At 38.0% G+C, this 7,408-nt stretch overlaps 1 protein-coding gene across 1 annotated transcript; it reads right to left on the bottom strand.

Moving 5' to 3' along the window:
- Positions 1-2,140: 2,140 nt before the first annotated feature.
- LOC113927348 (zinc finger protein 350-like) lies at positions 2,141-3,883 on the bottom strand. The gene is given in 3 exon segments (XM_027603124.2): positions 2,141-2,766; positions 2,769-3,158; positions 3,161-3,883. Coding segments are annotated over 3 exon segments (1,665 nt in total). The 5' UTR covers positions 3,810-3,883.
- Positions 3,884-7,408: the final 3,525 nt, after the last annotated feature.

The following is a 7,408-nucleotide window of genomic DNA, read 5'->3' as shown; positions in this document are numbered from 1 at the left end:
ATTTTATAGTTTTGCTCATAAAGATTTGGGCTTTTTAAAGAAGTTCACTCGATTTCCTTAGAATATCACAGCATATTTTCCAGACTCCCAAATCCTTACACCACTCTTTTATTTTTATTTTTTTAAAGATTTTATTTATTCATTTGAGACACAGAGATACAGAGAGAGAGAGAGAGCATGAGCAGTGGGAGAGGCAGAGAGAGAGGGAGAAGCAGACTCCCCGCTGAGCCAGGAGCCCTATGCGGGGTTCGATCCCAGGACCCTGGGATCATGACCCGAGCCGAAGGCAAATGCTTAACCATCTGAGCCACCCAGGCGGACATTCTTGCCCCTCTTCCCTTCCAATTTTTGTGGTTTTGTGGTTAAGAAATCCAATTAAGAGTAGGTCTTAGGAAAATGCCGAGAATTCCTGATCCCAGGCTGGTGACTTCAAGGTCATCTGGTATATCTGGCGTTGGTTGAAGATGTAGTGCCTGTCTTCACAGAGGGCAGATGAGTAATAGATGCATTTCCTCCTATGCTTAGTTGTTCTCAAGATTTAAAGTAATGAATTAATTCATCACATAGAAGACAGGTTTGGTCAAAAGATGACGAACCAAAGATCAACACCCATCACACATTAACTCTCTCTACCCCAGGCAAAGAGGCTTGGATTTTTCATTCCAACATTTGAGACTCACCTATGCACAATTGTTAACTCTAACAAACACTGTCTCCTAGTACCGAGTGTCATTTTCCCCTGGCAATGTTAAAATTCCAAGAGACCAATGCACAGATATTATTTTAGTTCTTTTTTACTGCTATTTCAGTTCAAGTACCACTAACTAAAAAAAAAAATTGGAATTTAGAAGTCATCCTAGCCTGCTTTACTCTTATGGTTCCATTAATCAAGTTAACTTCTGACAGTTTGCCTTTCTGAAAGTTTACAAAATCCATCCCTGATCTGTCTTTCTCACTGCTATATTCATGTTTTCACTGTATCTTGCTTAGATCATTAATTTAATATTTCAAATACTTATATCCACAAAATTGCTACTCACTTACTTATAAATGGAATTGCTTCATACATTTTTTTTTATTAGTGCAACATAATCGTCATCCTGTAGCAGCCTATAATTTACTAGGAATATCCTATTTTTCATTCTGGGAGACACCATACCTATAATTATTACTTTTTTCCATAGATGATGTCAGAATGAGAGCAACTTAAGTGTTGTAGTGGTAGATATTGTGAGTAAATATATATTTGAGAAGTGGACTATATCTCTTTTGATTATTGTTGTATGTCAAAAGCCTAGCATGATCCAAATTACTTAGGTAATAGTTTTTTTTAGAAAGTTTTGAAACTTTTATTGTATAGGAACTTTGCACTTCTTTTTTTAAAAAATAAATTTCTCTTTTTATAAGCCATCCAGGCTACACTATGCTCTTATCAACCAGAATGTACCAAGACAGTATCTATTTCACCTGGAATAGATATTTACATCCTCTTACTAGATTAGCTGGTATGAATGTACCACTTAAAGATAATCTGGTTACCTCAATGCTCTCTCCAAGAGACCAGGGCCTTTTTCTGTTTTACCACTGAATCTTCACCTCCTCAAACAGAACGCAGTACAAAGGGAGTATTTAACAAATACTCGGTAAATGAATGAACTGACTCAGTCTAAGGCTGCTGTTTTGTAAGTGCCTCTGCATAAAATAAACTTCTAAGAGTTTACAGCAAACATCCCAATTTCCAATTAATCCTTCACCTTGGCCTGCAGAAACTGAATTAATATACACATGGCCCATATCCCACCCACCCAATGTTAGCCCTTTCTTGATTTTTCGTTCATAGCATTCCAGATACAAATTTTCTTGTTTGTTTTTAAAATTCACCGACTTATTCCCTCCACTTATTGAACTCAGCCTTCCTTCATTCCTTTAACAGGCACAATACAGCAATTGAGGTGTATGTATTTGGGTTGACATCAGATTATGCCTGTGTATCAATGCATATTTTTAATAGGATGAGGAGATCAGGCTTTCCCAGCCTTGGCATTTATATAGTTCCTCTCAGTATATACTTTTCAGCCATACTATGACCTAGAAATTTTTGCTCAACTCTTCTCCACATAGAAGGTCTCTGAGCTTTCTCCTACTGGTTTTCTGTGACATAAAATAAGACGTAATTGACCGCTGAAGGCATAAGCACATTCACTGCATTCATAAGGTTTCTGTCCTGTGTAAATCCTCTGTTGTCTCCTGAGGGTGCACATCTGGCTGCAGCCTGTCCCAATATGACCACATTCCTATTTGCTAAGAGCCCACTGATGTTTAGTGGCGTCTGACAAGCCGCAGAAGGCACTTGCATATTCACTGTATTGACAAGGTCTTTCTCCTGCATGGCACTGCTAGTCTGTGATAAGCTGTGATTCTCTGAGGGAGGATTTTCCATTTTGACTGAATTTCCACATTTCTCTCTTGTGTGTGTTCTCTTGTGTTTAACAAGGCAAGACATGTAGGCAAAAGCTTTCCCACACTCATGGCAGATATAGGGTCTTTCACTTGTGTAAGTTCTCTGAAGGACAATGAGCTTTTGCTTTGTGGTAAAGGCTTTCCCACATTCACTGCATTCAAAGAGTTTCTCTCCTGTGTGAATTGTTTGATGTTTAATGAGACCTGACTTCTGGGAACAGGATTTTCCACATTCACTGCACACAAAGGGAGTCTTTCCTGTGTGAAATCTTTGATGTGCCATCGGGCATGTATTCTGGATGAAGCTTTCCCACACTCATTGCATATATAAGGTTTCTCTCCAGTATGGATTCGCTGATGTACAATAAGATTTCCCTTCTGGATGAAGCCTTTTCCACATTCACTGCATATATATGGTTTCTCTCCTGTATGTGTTTTCTGATGTATATTGAGCCTTGCTTTCTTCAGGAAGGCTTTGCCACATTCAGTGCATTCATAGGGTTTTTCTCCTGTATGTGTTCTCTGGTGTTCGGTGAGCATGAACTTTCTGGAGAATGCTTTCCCACACAGGCTACACCTGTGGGGTTTCTCTCCTGTATGAATGATCTGGTGATCAGTGAGCCCGGACTTCTTGATGAAGGCTTTCCCACATTCACTGCATACATGAGGCTTGTCTGTTTTTTGTGTTTTCTGCTTTCAGGGAATTTAATTTTGGGATGAAACTGTTCGTTATTAACATGTAGAAAGGATTTTCCATATCCAGTAAGATCTGCAGGGTTCTTTATTTCATAGCTTCTGCTCTGGTGAAGTAAAGTTAAGTTTGGTTTCACAGTTTTTCCATGTAAATCACACATATCATGATTTTGCCTTAACACGAAATGAGCTGTGCTCTGATGAACGTTATTTTCAAATATTTTATGTTTGTGCCATCGTTCTAGGCTATTCTCCAGGATTTCATTTTGTAAGTGCTCTGGCAAATAGTCATCAAGTTCCCAGGTTTCTGAATGGATTTGACAGGGGATGTCATCTTCCACTGTCCATGTTGGTTCTCCTTGATCCAACTTGGAGAGCACATCTTGCTTGCTGGTGTGAAAACCCACTGACACCAGGTTTCTATAGTTCTCCAACATCACGTCCCGGTACAGGTCCTTCTGAGCCGGGGCCAGGAGCTGCCACTCTTCCCAGGTGAAGTCCACAGCCACATCATCAAATGTCAGGGATTCCTGGGCCTGGGTCATTTGTTCTGCTCTCTGAAAACAGCTGGCGGTGGGGAAGCTCTGCCTTGTGTCTTCTGGAACTACTTTTAGTTTCTCTTCAGAAATCTCAGTCTCGGTCAGGCGTGCCCCCATGAAAACTGACACCACATCTTGTAACTTTTTCCTCCTTCACATAATCCCTTTGCTCCTTGGGCATCAGGACCTGATTTTCTCCAGACCAAAAAGAGAGTCTAAACATAACACTTCCACGAACTGCTTCTACTCCTTGTAACGTCGCCCAAACTTTTCCTACTTAGGTAATAGTTTATAAATATTTGTTGAGAGAATAAATATTGACTTGGCCTAGATTCTTAGGAAATGTAGAGAAAAACAAACAACATCTTTTTCCTCTAAGACTTATAATACTGGTAGAAAAATGCACACATATGAACATTACCAGGTAGTGTAGTTTAGTGCTAAGTAGTTGGAACAGGAAATATCAATAATTGGGAATTCTGAGTTAATATTATCTGGGTTAAAAATTAGAAGGTACAGTGACATTTGAATTTCTCTGAAAAATGTATGTGACTTGATCAGAAAAAAAAAGTTTTGAACACTTGTTTGAAAGGGCAGAAACAGACAAATCAATGTATCACAAGGTGTATGTAAGTCAGTATGATAGGCTGTTTAAAATGTTGGGATAATTTTGTATAGAAGTCTAAGGAGACTTGCTTCTTTGTATAACATGGGAAAATAATTTCATTGATGTTTAGATAATTGGGAAATTTTATGATCAAATATTATTTAATAAAAGCTACCAAATAGAATATTACTTAGCCATAAGAACAGGTGCAAAGGAAAAATAAAAGAGAGAGAGAGCGGGAGGCAAATGAAGAAATGGACTCTTAACTATAGAGAACAAACTGATGTTACCAGAGGGGAGGTGAGTTAGGGGCAGGTATGAAACAGGAGATGGGGATGAAGGATTGCTCTTGTTGTGATGAGCACTGGGTGTTGAATCACTATATTGTACACCCGAAGCTAATATTCCGCTGTATGTTAACTAACTGGAACTTAAATAAAAACTTAAAAAAAAAGAACTCCACCCAATAATACTATGCAGGGTGATTTGCAGAGTGGAGAAATTGGTGACAGAAAAATAAGAATGTGGTGACAATTTCCCATATTAATTTTAGAACAGTAGAAATTGAACAAAAGTTGGGATTTGAAGAGATTTAAAAGACGGTGTTGATGATGAAGTTGGTAGGGAGGGCAAATCCAGAATAGAAGAGAGCTTGTAGGTTTTGAGTCACTTGAAAGCACATCTCCACTATTGAAAGGAACAGTACAGGTACTTCTAAATATTCATGTAAAATCAAAAGTTAGCAGTGTGCTGAGCTCAAAGGTGCAGTGTTGAAAATGCCTGAGAGCTGGGGGCTAGTGTCTTGCATGTATTCGGCAGAGAAATCCACTCTAATTCTTACCCTGCTACTTTATATGTAAGATGCTCCCCTCCCCCTCCACCCATAAACAAGTGACCTTACTAAACTTGCTTATTAGTTCTTATAGGCTTTTTCGTAGATTCCTTTGGAATTTCTACAAATATTTTAATTTGTAAAGAGAGATTTTACCTTTCTTTTCTCTTCTTTTTTTAAAAAAAATCACTTAACTTTTTTTTTCATCTTGATCGGTGTACTCTTTAATCTCCATCACTATTTCACCCATTCTCCACACCCACCTTTCCTCAGATACTCATCAGTTTGTTCTCCACATTTAAGAGTATGTTTCTTGAGTTGACTCTCTTTTTCCTTTTGCTCATTTGTCTTGTTTCTTAAATTCCAAAATGAGTGAATTCATGTGGTATTTGTCTTTGACTGACTTATTTCAACTAGCCTTATACTCTAGCTCCATTCATGTTGTTGCAAATGGCAATATTTCATTCTTTTTATGGCTGAATGATATCCCATTTTATATATATGGCACATCTTCTTTATCCATTCATCTGTCAGTGGACACTTGAGCTGCTTCCATAGTTTGGCTATTGTAAATAATTTTGCTATAGACATAGGGATGTGCATATTCCTTTGAATTAGTGTTTTTGTAGTTTTTGGGTAAATACACAGTAGTACAATTACTGAATCCTAGGGTACCTCCATTTTTAACTTTTTGAGGAAACTCCACACTGTTTTCCACAGTGGCTGTACCAGTTTGCATTTCCACCAACAGTGCATGAGGGTCGTTTTTCTCCACATTCTTGCCAACAAGTTGTTTCTTGTGTTTGATTAAAACCATTCTGACAGGTGTGAGGTGATATCTCTTTGTAGTTTTGACTTGCATTTGCTGATAATGAGTGATGTTGAGCATTTTTTCATGTGTCCCTTGGCCATCCATATGTCTTCTTTGGAGAATGTCTGTTCATGTCTTCTATCCATTTTAAATTAGATTATTTATTTTTGGGTGTTGAGTTGTATCAGTCCTTTAAATATTTTGGATACTAACTATCAGATATATCATTTGCAAATATCTTTGCCCATTCAGGAGTTTGCCTTTTAGTGTTGTTGTTTCCTTTGCTGTGTAGAAGCTTTCTATTCTGTTGTAGTCCCAGTAGTTTATTTTTGCTTTTATTTCCCTTTTCTCAAGAGACAGATCTAGGGGCACCTGGGTAGCTCAGTCATTAGGCGTCTGCCTTTGGCTTAGGTCATGATCCCAGGGTCCTGGGATCCAGTCCTACATCAGGCTCCCTGCTCAGCGGGAAGCCTGCTTCTCCCTCTCCCACTCCCCCTGCTTGTGTTCCCTCTCTTGCTGTCTCTCTCTCTAGAGTACTGGCCTTTCACCTCTTTGGTTAAGTCTATTCCTAGATATTTCCCTGTTTTGGGTGCAATTATAAATGGAATTCTTTTCTTATTTTCACTTCCTGCTGCTTCATTATTAGCCTATAGGAATGCAACAGATTTTTGTGCATTGATTTTGTATCCTATGACTACTGAATTTATGTCTCAGTTCTAGCAGTGTTTTGGTGGAGTCTTTAGGGTTTTCTATATAGAGTATCATGTCATGTGCAAATAATGAGTTTTACTTCGTCCTTACCAATTTGGATGCCTTTTATTTCTTTATGTGTTCTAACTGCTGTGGTTCAGACTTCTAGAACTCTGTTGAGTAAATGTGGTGAGAGTGGACATCCTTGTCTTGTTCCTGACCTAAGGGGGAAAGCTCTCAGTTTTTCACCATTGAGTATGATGTTGGCTGTGAGTTTTTTACATAAGGCATTTATGATGTTGAGGTACATTCCTTCTAGGCCTACTTTGCAGAGGTTTTTCTTATGATGAATTGATGTTGTGCTTTGTCAAATGCTTTTTCTGTATCTATTGAAATGATTGTATGATTTTTATCCTCTCTCTTATTCATGTAATGATTTGTGTTGATTGTTTTATCAATATTGAACCACCCTTGCATCTTGGGATTAAATCCTACTTGATCGTGGTGTATGGTTTTTTAAATGAATTCTTGCATTTGGTTTGCTAATATTTTGTTGAGGATATTTGCATATATATTCATAAGAGATATTGGCCTGTGGTTTTCTTATTTTGTGGTGTCTTTATCTAGTTTTGGTATCATGGTGATACTAGTCTCATAGAATAAATTTGGAAGTTTTCTTTCCTCTTCTATTTTTTCAAATAGGAAAAGTAGGTATTAACTTTTCTCTAAATGTTTGGTAGAATTCTCCTGTGAAGCTGTTTGGTCCTGGATTTTTG

This window comes from Zalophus californianus, chromosome 7, assembly GCF_009762305.2.
Source record: "Zalophus californianus isolate mZalCal1 chromosome 7, mZalCal1.pri.v2, whole genome shotgun sequence".
NCBI lineage: Eukaryota > Metazoa > Chordata > Mammalia > Carnivora > Otariidae > Zalophus > Zalophus californianus.
The sequence above is the reverse complement of the archived record's forward strand: the minus strand, read 5'-3'. Positions and strand labels throughout refer to the sequence as shown.